At 47.4% G+C, this 24,206-nt stretch overlaps 9 protein-coding genes across 9 annotated transcripts; 4 read left to right on the top strand and 5 right to left on the bottom strand.

The window, feature by feature from the left end:
- Window positions 1-32: 32 nt before the first annotated feature.
- Window positions 33-1,589, bottom strand: EDB93DRAFT_1152022 (uncharacterized protein). Its single transcript, XM_041449740.1, has 4 exons — window positions 981-1,589; window positions 777-928; window positions 255-724; window positions 33-202 (listed from the first exon to the last, which is right to left on the bottom strand). The coding sequence occupies exons 1-3, from the start codon at window positions 1,267-1,269 to the stop codon at window positions 509-511; spliced, it is 657 nt and encodes a 218-aa protein (XP_041306700.1). The 5' UTR covers window positions 1,270-1,589; the 3' UTR covers window positions 33-202; window positions 255-508.
- Window positions 1,590-2,366: 777 nt separating this feature from the next.
- On the top strand, window positions 2,367-4,167 carry EDB93DRAFT_1241192 (pyridoxal phosphate-dependent transferase; the record flags this gene model as incomplete). Its single annotated transcript, XM_041451844.1, has 7 exons — window positions 2,367-2,499; window positions 2,555-2,908; window positions 2,959-3,109; window positions 3,156-3,253; window positions 3,306-3,441; window positions 3,495-4,017; window positions 4,066-4,167. The coding sequence occupies 7 exons, from the start codon at window positions 2,367-2,369 to the stop codon at window positions 4,165-4,167; spliced, it is 1,497 nt and encodes a 498-aa protein (XP_041306699.1).
- Window positions 4,168-4,234: 67 nt separating this feature from the next.
- On the bottom strand, window positions 4,235-6,435 carry EDB93DRAFT_1251463 (uncharacterized protein; the record flags this gene model as incomplete). Its single annotated transcript, XM_041453161.1, has 12 exons — window positions 4,235-4,473; window positions 4,531-4,667; window positions 4,729-4,901; window positions 4,953-5,154; window positions 5,205-5,334; window positions 5,390-5,480; window positions 5,555-5,626; window positions 5,665-5,691; window positions 5,751-6,018; window positions 6,051-6,124; window positions 6,176-6,206; window positions 6,263-6,435. The coding sequence occupies 12 exons, from the start codon at window positions 6,433-6,435 to the stop codon at window positions 4,235-4,237; spliced, it is 1,617 nt and encodes a 538-aa protein (XP_041306698.1).
- A 512-nt stretch (window positions 6,436-6,947) lies between these two features.
- EDB93DRAFT_518468 (uncharacterized protein) lies at window positions 6,948-8,493 on the bottom strand. Its single transcript, XM_041456609.1, has one exon. It carries the CDS (start codon window positions 8,390-8,392, stop codon window positions 7,271-7,273), a length of 1,122 nt encoding a protein of 373 aa, XP_041306697.1. The 5' UTR covers window positions 8,393-8,493; the 3' UTR covers window positions 6,948-7,270.
- Window positions 8,494-10,520: 2,027 nt separating this feature from the next.
- EDB93DRAFT_517545 (uncharacterized protein) lies at window positions 10,521-12,710 on the top strand. Its single transcript, XM_041456608.1, has 14 exons — window positions 10,521-10,808; window positions 10,871-10,880; window positions 10,935-10,954; window positions 11,006-11,038; window positions 11,088-11,184; window positions 11,431-11,436; window positions 11,490-11,566; window positions 11,636-11,671; window positions 11,726-11,795; window positions 11,901-11,984; window positions 12,045-12,085; window positions 12,141-12,166; window positions 12,216-12,372; window positions 12,426-12,710. The coding sequence occupies exons 1-14, from the start codon at window positions 10,743-10,745 to the stop codon at window positions 12,426-12,428; spliced, it is 726 nt and encodes a 241-aa protein (XP_041306696.1). The 5' UTR covers window positions 10,521-10,742; the 3' UTR covers window positions 12,429-12,710.
- Window positions 12,711-13,313: 603 nt separating this feature from the next.
- Window positions 13,314-13,555, bottom strand: EDB93DRAFT_1087368 (NADH-ubiquinone oxidoreductase 9.5 kDa subunit; the record flags this gene model as incomplete). Its single annotated transcript, XM_041446038.1, has 2 exons — window positions 13,314-13,360; window positions 13,426-13,555. Coding segments are annotated over 2 exons (177 nt in total), but the record flags the coding sequence as incomplete, so codon positions are not given.
- Window positions 13,556-15,802: 2,247 nt separating this feature from the next.
- On the top strand, window positions 15,803-17,504 carry EDB93DRAFT_1151952 (uncharacterized protein). Its single transcript, XM_041449739.1, has 4 exons — window positions 15,803-16,215; window positions 16,274-16,548; window positions 16,612-17,068; window positions 17,183-17,504. Exons 1-4 carry the CDS (start codon window positions 15,949-15,951, stop codon window positions 17,351-17,353), a joined length of 1,170 nt encoding a protein of 389 aa, XP_041306694.1. The 5' UTR covers window positions 15,803-15,948; the 3' UTR covers window positions 17,354-17,504.
- Window positions 17,505-17,989: 485 nt separating this feature from the next.
- On the top strand, window positions 17,990-20,579 carry EDB93DRAFT_1151934 (glycoside hydrolase family 79 protein). Its single transcript, XM_041449738.1, has 11 exons — window positions 17,990-18,116; window positions 18,167-18,836; window positions 18,893-18,983; window positions 19,041-19,105; window positions 19,166-19,342; window positions 19,396-19,427; window positions 19,560-19,630; window positions 19,683-19,753; window positions 19,801-19,841; window positions 19,892-19,933; window positions 19,993-20,579. Exons 2-11 carry the CDS (start codon window positions 18,393-18,395, stop codon window positions 20,513-20,515), a joined length of 1,557 nt encoding a protein of 518 aa, XP_041306693.1. The 5' UTR covers window positions 17,990-18,116; window positions 18,167-18,392; the 3' UTR covers window positions 20,516-20,579.
- A 1,251-nt stretch (window positions 20,580-21,830) lies between these two features.
- EDB93DRAFT_1151921 (aryl-alcohol dehydrogenase) lies at window positions 21,831-24,102 on the bottom strand. The gene is made up of 16 exons (XM_041449737.1): window positions 24,080-24,102; window positions 23,765-24,015; window positions 23,587-23,710; window positions 23,496-23,532; window positions 23,356-23,445; window positions 23,200-23,301; window positions 23,080-23,146; window positions 22,987-23,024; window positions 22,865-22,940; window positions 22,796-22,810; window positions 22,643-22,743; window positions 22,496-22,590; window positions 22,395-22,445; window positions 22,273-22,346; window positions 22,162-22,218; window positions 21,831-22,105 (listed from the first exon to the last, which is right to left on the bottom strand). The coding sequence occupies exons 2-16, from the start codon at window positions 23,790-23,792 to the stop codon at window positions 22,020-22,022; spliced, it is 1,041 nt and encodes a 346-aa protein (XP_041306692.1). The 5' UTR covers window positions 23,793-24,015; window positions 24,080-24,102; the 3' UTR covers window positions 21,831-22,019.
- Between the last annotated feature and the right edge of the window lie 104 nt (window positions 24,103-24,206).

Raw genomic sequence — 24,206 nt, 5'->3', positions numbered from 1 at the left:
GATTCAAAGTCCCCTTAATAGTTAATTCAAGCCGCGGAGGGAACGCTCATAACACCCTGTGATGATGAGTTTTTATTCGTCGTGAGACGTTCGTGGTAGTACATGTACAGTAGAAGACGAAACTGGACTAGAAGCGATACAAATTACAAGTTGTGCACTAGAAGATGAGAAACGAAAAAGTGTGGGTGTATATGATGATGATCTAACCAAGTAAATCAGCCATCGACCTCGCTACCTCGAACTGCAGTGCTCACGGAATGAGACGCCTCAATGCAAATGTGGCAAGTGAGAGCAGTGATGATACAAGTTGGAAGTGAGAGTTTGAACAGAGTGGTTTGAGCCAACCAATAGATATAAGAACGCATTAGGGGTGTGGCAGCTACTTGACCGAGACGTTGTTGATTCTCCAATCAGGGTGATTATGGGTGGTACATTTTGAAGAATACTGTTCGCGCGAGAGTCCGAGGGTATGTGGTAAGACGAAGAAATGGTGGGTCATATTGCCTAGTTAATTGAAGCCGTCGAAATGACCCTTGAGGATCCTCTCGCCCATGGGAGAAGGCGCGCGATGGCGGCGTCCAGTGTCGATGCTCACCGTTGCCGAGCGCCTCGCCTTACGAGTAGGAAATGAGGGTAAAGTGGTTGAGGTAGGGGAGACTGCGGAGTTAGGTGGAGCAGTAGAGCCCGTGGGACTTGGAGGTTGAGCATTATCCATGTTTGGGGGCTGAGGAATGAAGGAAATTAATGGAGAATCAGAGATAGTTGAAGAGATGTACCTTTGCAAGGGCGCTCCCGAGCGACAAACGCCTTAACAACCCAGCTCCACGGTCATTTTGGGCTTCAGGGGCAGGTGGAGCGGGCGCAAACCGGGCAGAGGTGCCACCCCGACGAGCATGAGCGATTGCTGGAAGTTCGTCAAGGGCGTCATCTGGTACGACAATGAGTTAGTGAGGTAGAGGACCAACGACTAGGGAACCGACCATCAAAGGAGGGTTGACCACCGAAGCCACGGTAAGGAAGGGAAGATGGGGATTTTGAAGATGGGGATTGAGAGAGGAAGGAAAGGATTGGAGAACTGGATGGCGATGCGACGGGAACACGGGGAGAATTGAGGCTCAATGGAGTCTGAAGTTGTGGGGGAGATGATCCAGGCAAAGTGGATGATTCCGATGAGACGGACATGGAGCGATGCCTCCAGTGGTGTGTGGCCATCGGAATTGGTTGAGAATGGTTTACGGAGTCGTCCTTGTCATTGTTGTCTCGATTCATGATGGTATGGAAAGGAGAGCAAGAGTTTAGAATTCTGAGATCAAAGTCATGCGACCTTTATAATTGGGTATGGCAAACCCCGAATGTGTCATCCCACGTGGGTCATTGGACTTGTGAAACGCTCACATCGATCGAACTGTGATCATTTCTCCTGTCGCTGGCTTAGAAGTTGAACTCCTCTTTTTTATGACGAGTCGCAGGTGGGATACTGATAATAAATCACGGCAATGGGGTGAATATTTGTGGGGTATAGTGCGGGGAAGTGATCGAAGTTAATGCTACCGCAGACTCAGAATAAGACATGAGCTGTTGTGGGAGAGCTTGAACCATTCTTCCGGATCTAAATTGCAGAATTGGGACTTTTGTAGATTGGCGCAAGCGCTTGCCATACTGGTAAAAACTTGAAGACTAGCACGTACGCACGGACTCTGTGAATAACTCTTATCTTATCTTGCATGTCGACTTGGTTCAACTTTGCGGTAGGAGGTTTCATAACGTCGTTATTCCAAATTCATTTAGAACATTTCCATATTGGGAGTTGGCAACCATAATCCGCGGTACGCACTAGCGAAGGCTTGGCATGTATTTGACAACTTCTCGTCGAGTGTCCACTCCAGAAATACGTGCAATCTCACGTTCAGGGCGTCGTAGCCTAGCCTTAGAGCTAGGTTTGCGCTATATATGCATCAATTGCCTAACCCATAACTGTCAAACTCAATGCCGCGGAACAGGTCCAGAAGCAGCTACCATCACAGAACCCCGCAAACGGCGTCTTGATTATCTGCTCGTCGCAGCTGGATGTCAAATGACCCTTTGCCAGTCTGCGAATCTGCTAGTAGAAGCGTAACTAGAGCGGGAATCGTGAGTCTCCCTTCGTAGTAGGATTGCAAATTCAACCGTTTTGCTTATCTGTCAAGTTCGCAATATTCGCTACCGGATCGTCTTTGCGTACACCGCTTCATTTCGTAAACCTAGCGGGGACGGCACCCTTATTTGGCCACGAATGCGGACGTGGACAGCTGCTTCTTCATTTACATATTCGGGCCTCGGACCCTGGATTCTCGGTTCCGAAATCACTCTCCTCTCAATCCCATTCAATGGGGGACAACAATGTCGACCTTTCGCACCACCTGTCCCCTGAGGCTAGGAATCGAGTTGCCAATCCAGTAAAAGATATATTGCGCGTAATCAGCGAATGTCCAGTCCCAGATCTAATCAGTATGGCAAATGGTAATCTCACTGTCATACACAGCCGTAGAATGGTACCAAAATGAATGCCTTTCAGGCGATCCTCATCATTCCCTTTATCCTTTCCGTAAAATCATGTACGAAGTACCATCTGTACAGGATACAGATGATCCAGTCACCTCATGGCGGAACAACTCTGGCATCGCCCAGATCATACATTCCTACAGAGATCAGGAGTGCGCACTGTCCATTCGCGACGCCTTCCCGTATTCCCGAGCTGCTGGTCTCAAACAATGCAGAGATGCGCTCACCGATTTCATAAAGTTAATATTCGATCCGCCAGATCATCATGTAACCTTGACAATGGGGAACTCTGACGGTATCACAAAGGTTTTTCGTCTCTTCGGGGACAAGGGTGATCATTTCTTGACCGACGAGTTTTCTTTTCCCAGTCAGTTACAGTAGACTGTTCGATATTGAGCTAATCTCGTTATGCTGTAGGTATGACAAACTGTCCTCTCGCATACGGCGTAAAGTGGGTCGGTGTCAATATGGATTCTGGTGGTATCATTCCTGAGGAGCTAGAAAAAATCCTCATCACGTGGGACGAGGCGAAAGCAGGACGACGACCTCATGTTCTCTACATCACTCCGTAAGCTTCCAAAATTCAAGTCTGAATGCCCTTCACATAGCATCAGCGTCGGCCAGAATCCAACCGGATCAACGCTGAGCGTGGATCGTCGCAAGAAGATTTATGCCATCGCACAAACATGGGATTTAATTATCATAGAAGACGGCAAGTCGACTCAGCGGTCCTATCGCAACGTCCTCTGACATTCTTCTCGCAGATCCTTACTATTTCCTGCGATACGATATCCCTTGCGCACAAGCAGATCCTGATGAATTTATCAAGAATTTTAGAACCACTTTGATACCTACATTCTTGTCAATGGATGTTGAAGGCCGCGTGCTTCGTATCGACACGTCAGTACGCCCGGCCGAGCTTAACCACACTTTTTTGATCGCTTCTTTTACAGCTTCAGCAAAGTACTCGCCCCCGGAATGCGATTGGGCTGGATCACGAGCAACAAACTTTTCCATCTAAAATTAGCAGACTACATCGATTCATCGACCCAGCCTCCGCACGCCTTCGGACAGATGTTCATCACAGAGATGCTCAGCGATCACGGCTGGAAAATAGAGGGCTTCTGTCGGTGGTTAAGAAGCCTATGCCTGGACTACCAATCCCGCCGTGATTTCCTCCTAGACGTCTTCCGGCGCGAAGTAGAACCCACCGGTTATGCCAGCGTGAACTGTCCTGAAGCGGGGATGTTTGTGTGGATAGAAGTTTTTGTCGAGAAACATCCTCGGTTCGTTCGCGAGCGGTGTTTTGGTGATGGCTCGTCTGTCGTTCCACGGACTAATACGGAACGACTTTTGAAGGAGCTTTTTGAGAGATTGATGAATGCGCACGGCGTCGTGTTCATGCCGTCTTCTACGTTTGCTATTCCAGAAAATCCCCTTTGGGTGGAAAGCGAGGGGCATGTGCCATTGAGCGATGTGAGTGTTGGCAAAAAATTATGAGTTTGGTTGTGACTTTTGCGATAGCGCTGCAGGTTTCTGCGCGCGACGTTCGGTGGTACTGAGGATATCATAGAGAAGGGCATGATACGCCTTGGCAAGGGTCTGCGGGAATTCTTTCAAGATTAGAAGTAGAATTCAAGTACACGCAATATTAAAAGTACAAACATTCAAGTATGTGTAAACAAGACAGAGATCACAAAGGCACAGGATCTTTGAGCGTCAACGTCTTATCAGCCACACGCCTCATGAGCTCATCAGCCCTATCCAAATTCGCCTGTATCTTCTTATCTCTACCACCCAAAGCCAGCTCAGACACCGCCCATATCTTCTGCATCCTAGGGAAAGCATCCTGCAAGCCAGTCGCCGCCATGAGAAAGTTTTCGATGGGGACGCCAGCATTCCGCATGCAATCCAAGGCGCAATTTAGGTACCCTTACAAAATGAGATGGTCATGAGAACGCGTGCGCAGTTTGCGTTGGAAGGACTCACATGCGCGTAATTCGTCGTCCTCTGCGTATTTGCTGGATGCGCGCGTGTATTCCCCTGCTGCTTTCACAGCGTTGAACATCCTTTGTATAGGATCGGTATTGTATTGGGCCGATTGGACGTGATAGAATCCGAGCATCCTGGAAGAGTAGGGCGCATAAGTAAGCATGGGACCGGAAGTGCGGAGAGGTAAGGGCATACGCGTGAGCTAGTCCATCGGGGTAAACGATGAAAGATGATATGAAGCCGGGGTCGACTGGCTCATCACCGCGTGTGCGTAAAGCTATTTCAGTCTCTTTGAGAAGGTCCTCAGCTTCTTCCTTGAGCTGTTCAAGAGGGAACTTGGAGTTCAAGCCAGGGTCGTCGGTATAAGCCTGCCAATACGGTTTGAATAACTCGCGTCCAAGAAAATATTCGCGACTTACGTTCATGAACATCTTGAGGTACAAGCTACGAATACCTATCAAGAACGAATGCTCGAAAATCGCTCCCCTACTGGCTTTGGGAACGTCCTTCCAGACAGTCCTTCCCCATTCGACCAAGTCGAGAGCTCGTCTATAATACTCGACGCCAGCATGAGATTCTTGTTTTAAACCGCCTTCAAATGCGGCTCTCATTATCCATGCTCTGAAGCGAAATGATCAGCGAGTCTAAGATAGGATTCCGTCCTTGCGCACCGAACGGTCACGGCTAATGCGGGGCGTACATCATCCCAGCCATTCTCCTTCAACCGTTTCTGCGCCAGTTCCTTGATAGTTTCGAGTCCTTCAGAATTCCAAGCTTTGCGAGCTGTAACTTCGAAATGGACTGTACGCATGGTTTAGTATATTTTGAAACGAGTCGATGCTAGCATGAGAATCACCTTGTTGGTTGTACATGTCGATCCAGTTGGGTTGATTGATATGGAAGACGCGATCGTCACGCATAAAACCATTGCTCAAAGCCGTCAGCCCCTGCGCGGTGTAAACATCAGAAAAACATGTGCGTAAAACAACTCTGAACTCGCATCTAGGTTGCCGCGGTGCACAAAAGTTCCTGGCGTCTCGGTTTGGAGAATTATTTTCATTCCCTTCATAGCTTCTACCCCATTATTGAATTCCTATGTAGTAAAGTCAGCACAACATAATAAAAAATCACCTCATACGCAAGCGCGATGACCCAAGCCTGAAGTAAGAACCGACAACACTCAATAAGAGCATGCAAGAACTACGACTCAAGCTCACGCTACTAGACGCTTTAGCAGTACCCGCTTTCCGAAGCTCAGGAAGCATCTCCGTCGCGATCTGCCAAGGAAACTTGCCCATATTTTCATTCATCGTGAAAGGGACGATAGGCTGTTTGGAACGCGCATTCGCTGCTTTTAGATTGGTCGGTATATTGTGCTTTTTGTTGTCCGCTCTGAGGGGCTGAAATTCGTCTTTGGGAGCGCATCCAGCGCCTTTTGCCAAGCATGGGCGCTTTGCACCCAGTCCGCAAGCGCCTATGTAAGTACTGCAAGTAAACTTCAGCCTATTCGGGAGAACGATGGGGACAATACATCTCTGGATGCTGCCAGGCGAGACCACCCTTTTGCATAACTCGGATCAATCTCTGTAGCCTAGCACAACAATCATGACAAGTCCATAATGATGTGACTTGTAATACATACCAAATGCGCATCATCTACAGCATCCAAATATCTATTTAAAGATCGAAGTCGACAGCTTATGTAAAATAAACCGAAGTTAATGCTTACTTGCTCAGGGCGTAATTGCAAGCAGCTCGGTTTGCGTACAGAACAGCGTTCTTATCATCCAAAGCGATGGCCTCGGTGTATTTGATGATGGCTCCCACATAGTCTTGCTTCTTGAATAACTCGTTTCCTTCGTTCTTAAGCTTGAGCTGTGCTGCCGATGTTGGTTCCGACATGATTTGAAAAAAATTATTACCCCGAGGAACTTGAAGCTTCGACTGATGTGTGGCGTTGCGGTTAGTGATGATGAGGACGCTAAGACCTTCGATTGGAAAGGTTATGGTGGAAGTTACTAACAGCCCCAAGGTTACTAGTGCAGACTTTGAGGCGGGGGCAATTGACCTACACGAGGTCAGACTTCGCATTTGTTACGTGTCGGCAATGTAGGCCTGCCGGCACGTTATACAGTAAGTACTAGTAATAATACGTGCACAAGTCGAGTGGCGTACTCAGCATACAAGTGATGCGTCGAAATACTCCTGATCAGTGCTCTCGTTCAGGCTGTGTACATGTTATGGTCAAGTTGCAGCCATGATACCTTAAATCGAACTGGTAGTCAGACTGATCATCCATGTGGTCATTGATCATGAGGTCTGTTGAAACGTAATCGTTTACTAGTATACAACGAATTAATAAGAATATAAGGAGAGGAATGGGTCGTGTACTTATTGTTAACCCAAGGAATTAACGTGATCAACGAAAGTAGTGAGCGGGAATATCAGATCGCAAAAGTTATTCGATCGATAACGGGTTTAAAAGTACATGCAAAAAGTATGCAACGAGGATTTCATATTGGATGGACGAATAGGCGCTTTTATGCCTTTAAAAGCCTTGAATGAATGTGGACGGCGATGCGTGTGAGTGTCCGAAAAGGAAGTGCGAAAGAATTATCTGTGACCCGTAAAAGAATGAGGGCGTCTTTACCACTTTCAAATTGTGGGAGCAGCTAAATGGTTTAACAGTAGCCACGAAGGAGGGAGTATCAACCCTTGAATCCGAAGATCCGCATGATCAATCCAAGAATGCAAGCTCGCTCAGTCGGCGACTCTCTGCATCTTCAATACCCTTGGTCTCAAGCAGTATGCTTCCACGGTTATGCATCGTCGGCATGATAGATACCCGTGGAGAGGAATGTTGACTGGAAGTACTGGACCGATCCGCGCTAGACCTTAAACTCCCAGTCACCGAGCGCCGCAAATTGGTGAGCGAGTTAGTACCGAATCTGGAAAAGTGTGTTCCGACCGATGAACGCCTGCGAACATTCGAATCTGACGTACGCCGCCGGGATGGAGGGGCCGGTGATGAGTTTTCCTTGTCCCGTATGACCGGAGGGGATGTGTCCGACTGGGATGGTGATACCGGAGGTGCTGAGAATGTACAAGAAATCGGGCTTTCGACGAGAACAGCGTGACCTGGGGGGAACAAATCCTCCACCGGGGTAGAAATAATTATGGGCGGGTGCACATGATGCGGTGGCGGTGGCGGCGGCGGATGTTCTGCAGGTTCCTCTTCTAGTACTTCTAGGTGTGAAGATGGAGATAATGGTGGGACGCTACTGGAAATTGAGGATCTTGCTCTGAACTGCATCTCGGCATTAAGGTCCGCGCGAGTGCCATCAGAATCACATGCCGAGGAGTGGGGTAGTACTAGTGAGGAAGATGCCGAATATGACAACAGGGACACCCGTGACGCCAGCACACTAAGGCTGGGCAGCTGTCTTGGGTAGACAGGGTCCGAGGCACGTGTTTCAGGCGAACGATTTGCGGACATCCATTCTTCCTTAATCTTTGATGCCGCACTGAAGCCACCCTGACGGTTTTTATCAGGGGCGGGAACGGGGGCTAAGCGCTCATCGGCCTCACGCTCCTGTTCGCTGAGATCTTTCATGGGCGGGAGCAAACCACGCTCGCGCAGCGCGGCCTCGCGATTCTCACGGGAGACGAAAGAGTTGGGAAGCGTGGGAGAATGAGCGAGAGCGACACGTGGTGATCGGGGAGGACGCGAAGAGTGCCCCAAACCAACTGGAGCACGTGCTGGACGCGGAGATGACGACTCAAGCTGTGAAGATGAAGAAGTTGCGGGGACGGTGATATGTAACCTAGATGTCACACGACGAATCAATGATGGTTTCATGGCAGGTGGTGGCTTCGTCGTTGGCGGTGATGATTGGATATTAGTATTTGAACTGTAAAAAGAAAGGTCAATGAAATGGTAGATGAAAACCCCAGAACATAATCCGAGATGAAACGCGAAATAAGAGAGAATAGAAGTTAAAGTTCCAAGAACATCTCCAACCACCTCCGCACAAGTGCCATGGAAAAAGATGCCAGAAACTCACCTTAGGAGACCCACAAGCTTCTCAGCTGCCTCGACTGGTCGCTCAAGAAAATGATCACTGGACTTTTCGTTCACCACTTCGTCGTGAAATTTGCTGGTGCTCCCTGTAGTAGGTATTCCGGGCAGTGCTTTTTCAACATCCCGGGTTCGGTGTGGGGGTCGGCGAGTGCTCTTTGGAGTGCTGATGTGGATACCAACACGAGAACGGTCACTGTCGTCCTCGCTAGGAGGTACTTGGAGTGGTTTGGCAGTGGGCTTTGACCACCAGCGAAGGCGAAAAGTGTCAAAGCTGACAACAGATGGCATAATTATGGTCTCGCCGTCGTTGTGAACGATGGACTAGAACCGGGCGTAAGGAAGGGGGAGACAAGTTGGGTGTCTGCCCTTTTAAGTGAAACCGGAATAAGTTAACACGGTATGGGGGAGGAGCAGCCGTGACAGAGCTTGTTTGAGTTACATACAGTAACCGAGGTTTGTTAACGGAACGTCACAGGACTAAACCGCAAAGGGGTGGATAAACATATTCGGAATTGGTACCTATTAGTGAGGGCACGAATATTCGAAACTTTGAAGCATGTTTCCCTGCAATTGTTAATATTTTCTTACACGGTTCCGCAACAAAAAAGACTTCTATGCGGGTATGAGTGGCGATAAAAAAAATTGATGGCTTGGGGGTCGAGAGCAAGCTTGTCAAACGTCAGTGTTAGCGCTCGTAAGGCTTCCGTTTGAAAAATCTACAGCTAGGCGCTGTTAAAACGGCAGTCGGCAGTGCCTGCATGGCCGACCGAAGGCTCCTGATACTCCGCGTCGTACTATGCATTTTTTGCCTCAAAAATGTCTCAAATTCATGAATTAAATTTGAACATAAATTTTCGATGTCGTCCGATGTGAAGTTATATCCTTAAAGGCTTTAATTCAAGACAGGTCAGGGATCACACCATTCGGCGAGAAGCAGGCATATGGTTTTATGGTCCGCTGCAAGGCCGCTGAGAACTTGAACGAATGGATCAAAGGAGTAGAAACGCGTGGTCTTCCATCATTGATCATCATCCAATGATCAGTGCTTCGCTGACCACGTTCGGGCATTGTTCTTCAAAGTTCACCGCTAAACGAGGTTAACGTACGGTGCACGAGGTTTTGCAGTTTTGACCATGTGTCCGACGTTCAGTAATTATGTTGTGATTGGTTAGGCTAAATCGCTTAATCGTATACTCACGGCGTGGGCTCATACCGTGAGCACCGCGCAACTGAAATTCCCTGTAAGTCTACAAACTATTAGGCAAACTTACTAGGCAGACCTGTTTTCCCCCAGTGCTCCACCGCAGTATTTTAATCCTTTTGATTGTCGAATCAGTTGAATTGAAGGTGCGATGGCATAGTGACTGCTAAATGAAATTAATGTCTCCCCCTCGGCGTTTTGCGTCTTGCCCTTACTTGTGTGGACGATCACATATGAATAACCGTCATCAGGTGACTTCCGAGTCGTGGCCTCCGGGAACAGGAAAGACTTTTGATATCCTACGCAAATAAGTATGCACCAACTTCGATGTCAATGTCAGATAAGATACCGAGTATGATTCGCAGATCTCAGGCGAGTGAAATTACGGACGTCTTGTTGCCCTGGTACCTCCTAACGCTCGTGGTTTCGCAATCCAAGAATAAGATGTAGATTGATCGGGGAACTACATGCACGCAGATGGTCTCTCTACACCGGTAGTCTAATTCTAGCAAGAGGATTAGATCGCACAGATTGATTGCCTGTGGTTGGGATCGCGGCCCCTTCTGACCATGTACGGGGACAGTTGATACGCAAGGGCATCTTTGCACTGAGAGATTTAGAAGCAGCGCTGTTTGAATTTTCACGACATCCAACCTCCGTTCAAGACCCATGTTTGCTTGCAGGCACTTCATGTCCGCGCAGTCATGGGAATTTTGAGGGAAACGAATGAATGAATGAATGATTCTCAGACGATGGTAGATACAAGCTGGGTACGTCCGAGGCGGTCGCTTGATAAGACAAATGGAGAACTCTGACCGTTGTCTTCGCGATGGAGCCATTCATGCTCCACCTGGCAATAAGCATTTTTGAATCCGGGAATCGGATTCGGTACGTTTAGGCGCTTTACCCTCTTTCTCGCTCAGCGTTATGCATGTGTCCGCATTGCAACTGAGCGTAGACATGGCAAACACCGATGTCCTCATTAAAATCAAGGTGTGTTTGCCTAGTGGTCACTCTAGTAAAATGAACTGTTCTGATCTTCATCAACGCCACAGTATGCTTACGGTATGTTCTGTCGTGTTATCGCACTGCATAGTGATCCCAAACTCGTCATGGCAGTGGCCTTATTAACCCTGTGGGTAGGTAATGCGGTCACACTGCTCCTTTACCAGCTAAACTTTTCGGTTGAGATTTATGACTACGTCATCACATTGGATGAAGAGGTGCGAGCCTTCCATGTGGCATTAGCGCCAATGATAACACCGTCGTTAGCTGTCATTTGTGAAGGGATCCAACTGGAGAGTCGTCAAATATCTCTATCTCGTCTGTCGATATGTACCCTTCTTTTATCTCACTGTAGTCTCAAGTCGTGAGTCCGTCTCTGTCTTAAACATGCCCCATTTATCAATCTCATCAAGGGACGCTGGAAAAATATCCATCGCTCAGCGTAAGTCCGCATGGGCGTTCATCGGAGGTGCCCTTTTGACGTCCCATGCGTATGTAGATGTGTCAAACATTATACTCCACGAATTCGTGTAAGTGAGCGAGTTTGGCTATCGACACATCTGACCCAAGTCACATTCTCCAGATCTCGGTCTCCTGATACTTGTCTCAGCAGAAAGTATGCTATATCTGCACAATATACCACAGCCAAGATTGATCATGTGTATCAAGGCATATTGTTTGTACGCACATATGCCGTTTGGGACCGTTCCAAATGGGTGTTATGGACATTCATCATCAGTCTTCTTGTAAGACTCGATCTCTGTTCCGTGCTTTTCGTATCGCTTAACCGCGTTAGTTTCTCCTGACCCCCATAGTTGTCATTCTTGTTAAATATAACTCCTCGACAATCGGTAAGTGCTCCTGATATTCCGTAAACTATATGATGAATGCTTACCCTTCTCCAGTCACCAATTGGATCGCCACCGGGGTGGCGGGCTGTTCCAAGACGGGTGAAACTTCTACTGTACTTTATGTGTATGTCCTCATGGTCATCGCTGAGTCAGGTGAGAGTCGTGTAATATCGTTTGCATACCATCTAACCAATCCCAGAAATATTGTGCTTGACATTGTATCGAGCAGTTGCTAACTACCGAAATGAACGGGGCGCTAAGGTGCTAAGGGTCCTTGTGCAGCATAATATATTCTACTTCTTGTGCGGAGTTGGTAAGCTTTTTTTATTCTTTTCCCTCAGGCACGAAGAATAATAACGCATTTCATTCGTAGCATCATCTGGCATACTCATAATTGCGATTGCGATATTTCCTGTCAGTACCTGATCTTAAAGTTGACTTGAATATTACTGATTTGATCGGGAAACAGGCATCATACTCTGATTTGGTGTCCAGGTCGGTGCCGAATCTTGTTCAAAGTTTACCACGCTGACCGCCCAGAAAGCATACAAATCACTGTCCATGCCGCCCTGGTCACGAGAATGCACCGAACATTATGGAGATACAATGCAGATTATGCCCATCCGGATGAATTTTCACTGACTACATTCAACGCCCCTCCACCATTTCGGTCGCGGACTGTGCAAAGTGCGATTGTTTGTGTAAGTAATGCTGTCACTTCATGATTCATTCCACTTGACAAGCAACAACAAAGTAATGGACGAACCTTTTGGAAAATAAAATCGGGATATCACTTGGATCTCACCCCTCTGGACAGACATTCGATGCGACCATTCTGATCTCAATGCATGATGACACCTCTTATGCGAATGGACGTCTTTTTTCCTGACAAGAGCCCCTCGCGGAGACATATAGGAGCGAGCATGGCGGCAGTCATTGATCATCTCTTGCTCGCCCTCGAGCAGCATACGATTTACTGTTTTAGTCAAAACACCATAGCAAGCCATCGGACGTGGCTCAGTCAATGTCAGATGATGATTTGATCTACATAGCCATTTCATTGTTTTCATCTTGAAGATTTCGGCAAGCTCGGATCTACAGCGAGGGTGATATGCAATGAAGGGAAACCAACAGTCCAACGGCGGAAATGGCTGCGCATATGGAAGTCTCAAGGGCAGGATTTCCTAGCCTGATCTTGTTAATATGATTACGCTGTCGGTACGTGCTCCGCCGACGCACCGTACGCTTTAGAGAGATCATCAAGACCTAATGCGATGGAAATACCATTCCTAACATCGGAGGCGGCCCGAACATCAAATTCCTAGTCCAGAGTGAACCCGAGACTTCGGGCTGCGCTACTCAAGCAAGGAAATGGATATTCGGCATAATTGGTGGTCCGGGTGACAGCGCAAGAGTTATACCAATTGACGCACGCTGCTAGCATACTCTCGCAAGGAAATTCATGGTATTTGGTCAAGGCGATGAACTCTCCGATGGCTTGCCTAATACACACGTATGGCAGTCGATATATCGTGATATAATGAAAATGGACTTTTACGAACTGAATGGTCGTCAATGAGATGCATAGCAGCAATGGAGTAAACATACCTATCTATGATGTATAGCCCGACCATCGATTACTCTATTCATCCTCATAGCCTTGTACAGGCTTTCTCGACCGTTTTGGCACTGAAGAGAAGAGTCGCGTTTAGAACAGCACGACGCGAACCAAAACCGTATGGACAAGGACGTACCAGGATATGAGGTAGGTATAGGCTCCGCGGGAGTATATCCGAGCCAGTTTCTCCTGACTGTAGGTACAGTCAGAGCTAGAACTGGTCCCGCGAGCCCGAGGACGCAAGAGTAAAAGATAACTGGTTGTTCAGTGTGCGAGGTATTGCTAGAGAGTATTGGTAAAGGATATTGACGTTTCAGGTCTAACAATACGCACCAGATGCCTGTAGCTCCTTCGGAAAGGAGAAAAAATGGACGCCATGAGATTAGAATAGTGCAGATACCAGATTTGTGGGCCTGCTCACTGAGTCGAGGTTCGGAAGAGGTGGCATTTGTTTGCACCTATTGTGTAAAGGCTTTAGAAGTAAACATAAATAAACAACCATTCAAGTTCCCATAGTTCTACATAGCTCGCTTATGTGGATGGATATTTCAATCGGTCCACCCCAAGTTGCTAATAGACCTTACTTCAGGGGTATATTTTATATGGTAATATACTGGTTGTAGATATCAAGTTAGAAAGGGGTGAGTAAGTTATCGCCATAACGAACACACACAAAAGCAAGGTGTCTTCCTACTGTCCCCTTCAGATTTATTCGATCCCATATCAAATCCTCACGAAAAAGATGTATGTGTTTCCACGCTGTCCTCGGCGTTTACTTGTTGCTGCTTTGACAACATCAATATCCGCCAGTGAGGTTTGTCCTCTCTTTTGCGTACCTGAATTAAATTGCAAACAATGCCCTGATGGAAATTGTGAGTGAGTAATTCCCGTCCTGGACTTGATAAGACAACTCGCCGGCATGACAGGTCGCCTTTATGTGTCGGGTGTGACAGTCAGCCGTGTTCGATGAAGTGAGGTACCTCAGATCTGCCAGCAGCGAGAAATCACTCCTGCCAGTGCTGAAGCGCTGAAGGACGAGGAGCCCAGCAAATTTTTCGGGTTGCAAAATCAGTGGTCTGGGCCAGGAAGCGCGCTGGATACCCGAATATAGGTGGGAATGCAAGATTTCATACGTGGTCGATGTCTGGATTGTCGGTCGCACATTTTGTAAACCCGCGGCTTGCCGACGTCATCCCGTCAGACTTGCACAGGAATAATAGGAAATAGATGACAAGCTACGTAAAGGTTCAAACCATGAAAGCCTCGACTTTCTGGAGGTCCAATTTCTGTAGCTCTGTAGACAATATGCCGCGGAAAACGATTGTGGACCATTGGGAGTCTCCACCAGAGATCCAGTCAAAGGGCTCCTCCATGATGGCAGATTGTACAGCGGAAAGCGACGTCTTTTCAGCTGCCTTGAGGACCGAGGTTTCCCCTTCGCAGGGGTTGCCAATATAAATGACAAGCTGACATTTACAGGGCTTCTGCTCATCAGACTCGGACTTCATGCTGTGCATCGGGAATCTCGACCGATACGGTCATTACTGGCATTCGGAACGCTCCACTCACCTTCCTTCAGTATAGCTTGGCCGAACTTGGCTTGAAGACCCTGAATCTTGTGATTGTACATGCCGATGAGTTGATTCGCAGAGTCCGTGGTGCTCTCTATCATTCTCATCCCATCTCGCTGGGTAGTGTCGAGAATCTTCCGTTAGTGATCGATACCCACGCATCCTCCTAACTCCACGCTTGATGATCCTTCTGGCACGAAGTAAGCCATTCAGGTACTGACAGCACGAGAACAGTTACGAACAAGGAAACCTATTGATGCGGCTCTGTTGATGCAGCTGAAACACGATTGCAGCGGATAAAAAGAGAGGATAAAAGTTAAAGTGCCTAGTACAGGGCGAATATAGTCCATAGATTGATTCTGCGTTCGATAAGCTTGCCAGGAGCCCGTGGTTATCGAGGAACAAGGCACTGCGATGTTGCAGCTGAACTTGAACTCCGAGCGGAATTACGGTAGTTTCTTGAGAATGAGTACCGTGGCTGCTGTCATACCCACAAGGAACCCAAAACGATATAAGCTTGTTTTATCGTCGTATGTACCTTGAATTTGGAATTTGTTCTGCTCGCCAATCATTGAAAGGACTTTAGAAGTGTTACGGAATCAGTAGCAGCTCACACTTTCAGAGATATTGGACGCTCGGTGTGAGGTACTCCTTCTGCTCCCCATGCCGAGCCTGACGTTAGACCAGGCAGGTAACATGATCCCTCTCCAGGTGAGGCGATGGCCATCGAGCATGATGCTAAAACTTGCGTAAGCCAGCCTGAGGTTGGAAAAAAACATAGCTAGACGTGGTGCCATAGGATGCGATATTGATATTATTGAAGGGGGCCGCCTCAAGGAGCCCGTCATCCAGCGATGACAGAAGTTTGGCTGGGCCTCAGGCTGCCATGCTTGGTGTCAAGCCCGTGTGTCGATTTCTTGGCCAGGACAACAACTTAGTACTTTGTCACTAGTCACTGTTGAATTCAGCTGACTCAGAGTCCAATGATTGTGGTTTCTGGGGTCCTACCACCTATACTCGATTTGGGATTGATCAATCAATTATTGACTCTCGGATTCTCGCATATCCTTTGATTGCGACTTTCAAAAATGGGCCGAACACGCACGAAAACCAAGAAATCTGTACTCGCCGTGACGAACTCTTCACAATCATCGTCAAGCTCAGCAACTCCAGCCATTTCTGCTCTCCTTGACAAGGCTCAAGAGCTCATCGTACAGTGCAACTTTCCTCTGGCACGCAAATTCATCGATCGTGCACTTGTCAGAGACGATGGATCAGTGGCAGAAAAAAATCAAGCGAGGGAGATGATGGGTGTCGTGCTCCTTGAAACCGGAGAAGTGGACGAAGCGAGAGAGGCAAGTAGAAATTGTCTCTTGGCTTGGGCTATACACCTGATCATGCATTTGCCCTTAGTTATTCTTAACATTGATCCCGCCATATCCAACGGCTCCTACACCTCCGCCACCTTCAGCGCATCTTTATCTTGCACAACTCTCTGCAGATCCACATACTGCTTTGAAACACTACCAGGCAGCCATCGACATCCTTCAGACACAACTCAAGGGTAAAGCACCTTCGCTCACCCAGGGAGATGAACAGGACGAAGGAGAGGATGAGGTGAGAAGTAATATCGTGAGGGCTTATGTTGGAATGGTCGAGGTATGGATGGACCCCGAGTATGATTTATGGTGCGTCCTCAATTTACCGATCGAAAAGCCCTTATGAAAGGTTTGACATGTTTTAAACAAAAGCTTTGATCCTACTGCATCTTCAACATGTAATTCCCTCCTGGAAAATGCTCTACAGATCGATCCACATAATCTCGAGGCTCTGCAATGTCTTGCCAGCGTCCGCCTCAGTCAAGAAAAAACGGAGGAGGCACTAACTGCACTTCTCACTTTCCCACCCTCCTCTCCAGATGCACCTCCTGCGCGCAATCAAGCATTGGTTGCAGTACTTCCTCTTTCTGTGCGGCTTGCGCGCGCCAAGCTACTCCTGGAGTGTGGCGCTTACCATGAAGCTCTTGACGTTTTGGAAAATGTTCTTGCGTCCGATGATTCTTCAGTAGAAGGCTGGTATCTTATGGGGTGGGGGTGGTGGCTGGTAGCCGAACGCCAGAAAGAAGAAGGTGAAGTCGAAGGAAACGAAGAGCTGACCTGGGAGGATATGGCTAGAGACTCGAGAGACTGCTTAGAAACTTGCCAAATGGTCAGTCTGCCTCATTTTTATGCATCTTGCAAGTCCCTCTGTAATGAAAGCGCAACCTCCTTTTATTCGTTGCGGGTTAATATTTCAGTACTGACTGACTTTTTTTGGGTCCAGTTGCACATCTCACAGTCAGATCCGGACACACCTATATTAGAACATGTTCAAGAACTTCTTGGAACCCTCGAAGCACTAGGTATCACGCCCTCCTCGATCCAAGATGATGAAGAGGGCGACAAGGAGGATTGGGAGGATGCCAGCGATGATGAGGACGTTGAAATGTCATAGCACGATGTCACAAATTGTGCGGCCACTAAGTACAAGCCTGTTGGTAAAACATGTGAAAGAGCTGACAACGTATGTGTCGCCCTATGTTTCACGGTCGAAACAAGAGGAGTCTTCCTCGTACAGTCCTACCACTCAGGTAGATGACCCTCCGCGAATATGCGATCCAGATCGTCAACAGTTCCAGATACGTATACCTACACTAGCTCCAAAATCAGGCTAGTAATGCTAATGGCCACACGTACATCATATATTCATCTATGCACCGCAGATCGGGTCAGCAATAATATCATCGTGAGACTTGAGTCGATACAACTTGATGACGACGAGTGGCCAGCGTCTCAAACGAGATTGCAAACACCCATAGGACCGTCAATTTTTCACACGAAGCTGGTTACTTACGATGTCACGTCACTTTTTCGGCGGTTTCCTCGTAGCTACCACGACATTGCTCCTCTGTATCATCTCTTGAAATCCATGATCTTGTCTCTTGAATGATTTATCTTAGTGTTTCCTGCCGTTCCACGGCAGTTTCCACTTTCCTGCGCTGGCTACAAAAAAAACCGTATCACGTGACTGACTAAAAAGTCGTAGCCCTCAGCCCTCAGGCTCCTACTAGCTAAGCCTAGCTACCTGGCAAGAAGCTTGCTAATATTTGCCTGAATAGTTTCATCCCGGATCCCTAGCTTGGCAACACACCATGTACTCGTGGGTTATGTGGTATGTTGAATAAGTGGGCCGTTGTTGCCTTCGGCGACTCTCTCAGGCTTGTGCCATGACTTTTGTCATAGAAAGAAATTGACCTCCAGGCCCTAGGGTGATCACCTCTGATTCTTAGAAGTTGATCCCTTCGAAACCTAGCTCGGCGATTACTTAGGCTTTTCCACGACCAATTCTTCACGTTTTGTGACCTGTCATTTATTGGACACATGGATAGCACTGAAATTTGAATTCATCGCAGACCGCTCATGCTCTCTTCCCGTCCTCATAAAATACTGCAAAAAACAAGGTATTCTCCTCCCCACCTGTTTCTCCCTGCGTGATGTGGTCCTTGCCTACAGTTCTGCTTTCCATTACGCTGGTATCTGCGAGACATACTCTTTTGTTCCGCGATGACTCCAGTCTGTCTAAATTGATCCTATCCGGCCCAGCTTCGCTCCCAGTAGATGCAACACCGCCCTTGAACCCCGCTCTCGCAAGCTTCAGTATTGAGACTGCTTACTTTGAAGAATTTACAGGAAATCAGTCCTATCCGATCAAAATTTCTCAGAAACTCTTTGAGAACCTGAAAGAGAGGACTGGGGTTCCGGCTGAAGTGCGCATTGGTGGCATTAGCGCTGACTCGACATTCTGGGATCCGAATCAAAAGGCTGCGCTGTACAATTTCATTAACGACAAGGGTGCACTGATAAACACCACGCTTGGACCCCAGTTTTGGAACTCTGTGAAGCTATTGCCTGAAGGGACGAAGATCATCATGACGCTCGTGGGTCCATTTAATCATCAGGTCATTGGGTGGCCGCACCTGACTAGTCCGTGTAGGATCTAAGTAGCTTGAATTATACTGGTACTCTTGATATGGCTGAGGCAGCATGGATGGGTCTTGGTTCACGCCAAATTTCTCGCTTCGAAAGTGAGTCATTCGAATATATTACTCGTGCTCCCCCGTCTAACCTTTACCTGTCTTCAGTAGGAAATGAGCCAGATCAATATGGGCACCGCCTAGACGCTCAGTCCTATACTGCTATATGGAAGGTACTTCTATTTCTCTCTATCTTTGTTTCCTTGACGAGGTCTTACATGTGCTATATCTAGCCGTGGACTATCAACATTTCGAAGGCGTTGGGCATCGATTATCCCGAGTTTCAAATTGGGGCAACCGTTAGAAACCCGCAAGCAGAAGCACAGCTTGATTGTGTTAGTGCTCTGGCTGCCGGGGCCAACGACGGACACACCGTCATGACGTGCAGTGAACACACATACCATTACAGCGTGAGAAAGCTCTCGATTAATCCACCCACAAACCGAAATGACCTTTTGGATAGGTTTGCGATCCAACTAGGGCCGCCGCAGCTACGTTAGCCAACTTGGTAAGCTATCAATTATTCATTACGACTGTTTAATACAATAAGACTTTAGGTCAATCACACAGACTTAGCTGGGTAAGTCGCAGCTGTTGTTATGAACACAGTAGACTGATCTCCAGGAGATTTTTGGATCTTTGGCAGCCCCGCATCCACAGTGTTCGCACTCAACTCGGACCTGATGCCTTTGTTATCGGTGAGGCAAATTATGAGATTAAATGCTGAATATAAGTTGACCCACAACAAAGGTGAATTCAATTCCGTTTCCTGCAGCGGAAAGGACGGTGTCAGCAATACATTCGGTCAAGCTTTGTGGCTGGTACGTGGATAAAAGGAATACAATGTGACATCTGAACATTTTGGTAGTTAGATACGACCCTCTACGCGGCTTCAATCAATGTCTCGCGGTATGTAACCAGGGTGACTCGATGAACTTGCAGCTGAATCTCATCTCCAGTGTGTATGTGCATCAGGGTGGACATGCACACTACAACCTCTGGTATGTCATTTCTGAATATGCGACTTTATGATGTCTTATGACTAGGATTAATTCCACAGGTCCCCTACCGATAACCCGAATCTTCCCATTCAAGTGCTTCCGTCGTATTCAGCTTATCTCTTTGTGACCGAGGCTATTGGTCACTCGGGGTCACTACGCCTTTCAAACATCTTCCCAGGACGACAGGCCGATGGATCGTCAGTTACGACCGCAGGTGGTGATTTTTCTGCTGGTCAAATCTCGATATATGGTTTCTGGGATGAAAATTCTGCCAACAGCCATAATAACCCAACTAAGCTCGCGCTTATAAACCTTCAGCTCTACAACCAGAGTCACCAGACGGATACCTACCCTCGTCCTGTTACCACGATCGATATATCTGCGTTTTTGCCGAAGAAGACCCAAGAAGTCACGGTCAGGCGGATGACAGCCCCAGGAGCTGATGTCTTGTCCGCCGATGTAACGACTTGGGCTGGGCAAACTTTTTCTTCTGGTGTTGCAGAAGGCAAAATTGTGGAGGAAAAGGTGTACAATGGACAAGTGGTCGTAGAGGCTTCCTCTGCTGCATTGGTGTATTGGTAAATACAACGTGGCATGGAAAGATGTCTATTCTAGGTGTTGCTAAAGTCTTATACATGGAACCACCGTGACTAAAGAAGTTCCTCGTGTCAAGTGTAGGGCCTGTCTTGATCGTGATTGAAGCACTCGATGAAAATGGTGGACTATGCGGCACCATTTCCAAGAGGACCACGACCATTACCAAGTAGAGTAGTGATAAAATGCATGGGAGCCCTCCTTGACGACACCACCGACTCATATACCCCATCCGACCCCTTCAGGCGCCCTTTCAAGAATTCCTGGTGGACGAATCATCCAGTGGAGACTTGTTCGTCGAGAAAACGAAGGTGCAACAACGCGACCTTTCGTTTGCGCCATTGCGAGTGATGGAAAATGGCCTTTGCTGCAATATCTGTCGGATTTGAAGTTATCGTACCTACCTAATTAATATTCTCAAGACACGGGGCTGCTTCAACCTCTCTTATTCCTGTCGATATTGGGCCACAGCGTGTTCAGATAACGGACTTTGACGACGAGCTCGCAAAGGAAATAAAATCTCCCTTCGACGACGAGCGACTGCTATTCTGGATTGAAGCACTTGGACTTCTCGATGCAATCAGTGGTATAGTTACTGTGCTTCCACTCATTGCTAAGTGGTTGAACGTTGAAGGTGAGCACATACATACGAGGCAGTGTCGGACGAACAGCTCAGCTCATAAATACATACAGGGCCATTCTGGGTATGAAAATTTGCGGTGCCACGATGGATGTACAAAGATTTATCCAAGTGTTGGCGGCATAATTTTGAGTAGCACGCCGCATCTGTATTTATCAGCGCTCCCATGAACGATGCACTGAAAAGGTGGCTGGTGATCTGTGGGACCACGTCCTGAAAACTAATTTTTCAAAGACCCTTAAGAAACCATGCTGATGCAGTGATGCTAATTAGGTGTCACAGACGCTACGGTGTTCCTGTTTTGATATGTGACCATCGTCAGCGCCAAGATGATTCTTTTCTTGGTTTTTAAGACAAGCATGCTGGCCAAGCTGAGCGTGCTCTGTCACTAATGCTGACAACTTGATGGCCTTGATAACCAACTTGAAGTGATCATGGTGTGTGCTGCGCAACCATTGAACCATGACTGATATAACTGATCGACGATATCTTGAGCGAAAAGGAATTTATTTGATTGAAAAGTAGCAACTTAGCTGTAGGAAATTGGAATCGATTCCCACCACAAGAACGGGAGGTTATCCAATCTCTTCCATAGTACATGGGTGACCGATAGCTATATTGAATATGAGATCTGAGCATTGGAACGTTTGGCGCTCAGCACTCAGCTTCGGCAGCTGAATGATGATAGAGCTTTGGAGCATGGCAAGATCCGAAGCACCACAGGTTTTGTCGTGTGATTCAGGCTGTCCGGCCGAGGTTCACTGGCTGTGAGTATCATTCAAGTGTATTCATCGAGCAAGTAGCGAATCAGAACTAGTATGTATTTAAGAGAGCTGCACATTGTTGAACCGCTCAGAAGTGACCAATCACAGCAGTCGGTTTGTACTCTTCCTCGAGGAACTTGATCTCCTCCACCGTAAGTTTCACATCTATTCCAGCTATGGGTTCCAAGTTAATGGCGCAGGAAGTTATTCATGCAGGCATCGCCACTTACCAATGATATCTTTGAGATTTGCGATACTCGTGGTTCCGACGATAGGAGCCGACACTCCTAGGGAATTGATTTCATTGATCGAGTACCCATATGGGCGTCAAAATAGCTCACCTTCCTTAGTCAAGATCCATGCTATGGCTATTTGGGCCATGGTCACACCTTTCTTTTTAGAAAGTTCCTCGACCCTGATTAATCTGTGAGTCACTGTTTTTCTTAGCAAGGAACCAGCATACCGGTTAATAATATTTTCGTATGATGATGCTTGAGCATAATTCCCAATGAACCTGTAAAAAGCCATGAGACGGTCACCATGTGAAGGTGTTAAAATACTTGCCAATCAATTTGACCTCTGCTTGTCTGCTGTCCAAGGGGGCGTGCGAGGGCACCACGAGCCAGCGGAGACCATGGAATTGAGCCGACACCGAACATCTTCATATCATTGTGAGTCACGACGCAGATATCATCGACATTATGAAAGAACCTTGAGAGTAGGGAACATCTCGCGCTCCTCCTCGCGATAGAGTAGGCTGTAGTGGTTCTGCATGGATATGAAGGGAGTGAGTTTGTTTGTGATCGCATAGTCTGCGTTAATTTGAGGTCAGATGATGGTATGTGCCCCCGATTGATATCTCACTCTGCATGGCTTGGACTGAACAGCAAATGAACATTAGACTGACGATGCAGAGGAATAGGATACACTCACACTGGTACGCCCAGCAAGAACTCATTCCGATGTAGCGGACATAGCCGGCTTTCACTACGTCGTGCAATGCTTGCATCTTCTCAAAAATTAGCGCGTGAAAGTCAGTATAAGATATGCATCACCGTCTCTTCTATCGGTGTTTCATTGTCGAATCTGTGACCTACAAGTGAATAAGCATTATGGAAAAAGTCGAGCATGTTGGCGATTAGACATACATTGCAGAACGTCGATATAATCCATTTGAAGCCGCTCCAGACTCTTTTTCACGCTTGCGAAGATGTGCTGTTTCGTAAGTTCAGGAAGTCAAATCCCTTTATAATCGATTGAAGACATGCCTTCCGGTTGAGGCCATGCTGGTTTACATAACCATTTTGATCTGGGTCTTTGCGTCCGGCAAGCTGGTCGGTGTTGTATTCACGTCCAACCACATTGAACACCTGTTCAAGGCAAGTGTGATGAGAGAGCTGTAGAACACTAATGATATGTACTACCTTAGTCATGACGACAATTTCGTCGCGGGGTAAATTCAATTTCTTGATCACCCGTCCAAGAATCACTTCTGAGTAACCATTCGAATATGTCTGAGAAATGTGTGACACTGATCCAACAAGTTCTGACGGTAACGACTCACATCGGCAGTATCAAAAGTTTGAATTCCTGCTTCGTAACTGGGCCTAGTGATCAAGGGAACTGTGTACGTGACACCGAAACTGAGAACTTACGCAACCTTGATGTGTTCTAGTGCTTCATCCTCTCCGAGGACCCAATCTTGCCATCCCTTGTTGCCGTACTGCATGGTCCCAAGTATGATTTTGGACACCTTCAGGCCAGAATTCCCTAGCCTCGCTAAGCACATAGACGGAGTGAGTGCCTTCCTACAATTGTAACTGGCAGACTCACTGTAAGGCACCTTCTTTGACATAGACATGTTAGCAGAAGTCACTTCGATTTGTCGACGAATAGTGGGATGCGAACGAACTCAAGAGCGGAATGGTAGGAAGGGTTCACCATCTTGAGTCCTTATGCTAGTTTGCTCACCTGACATGTGCATGTGACTGCTCCTTCTAAGACGGCGCCCGGATATCCACTGATACTCGTCGACTCAAGTATGTTACAATCATTGTTCGGCAATAGGGAATACCATTCAAAGTCTGCAACTGCTTCAGCTGAAACTGACTCACTTTCGTGGCATAGCCTCACAAACATGCACTGTACCATTTACCACTACCCAGCCCGCTCCGTGATCGATGAATATATGCTCGTGCACCAGGATTAACAGATACCATATTCTTGTGAAGTTGAGATTTATTTATTTCTGAGAAAGAGCATACCACATCGTGGT

The sequence above is a fragment of the Suillus bovinus genome (genome assembly GCF_016758785.1).
Source record: "Suillus bovinus strain UH-Sbo-P2 chromosome Unknown EDB93scaffold_36, whole genome shotgun sequence".
Taxonomy (NCBI): domain Eukaryota; kingdom Fungi; phylum Basidiomycota; class Agaricomycetes; order Boletales; family Suillaceae; genus Suillus; species Suillus bovinus.
This window is presented reverse-complemented; position numbering and strand designations above follow the sequence as displayed.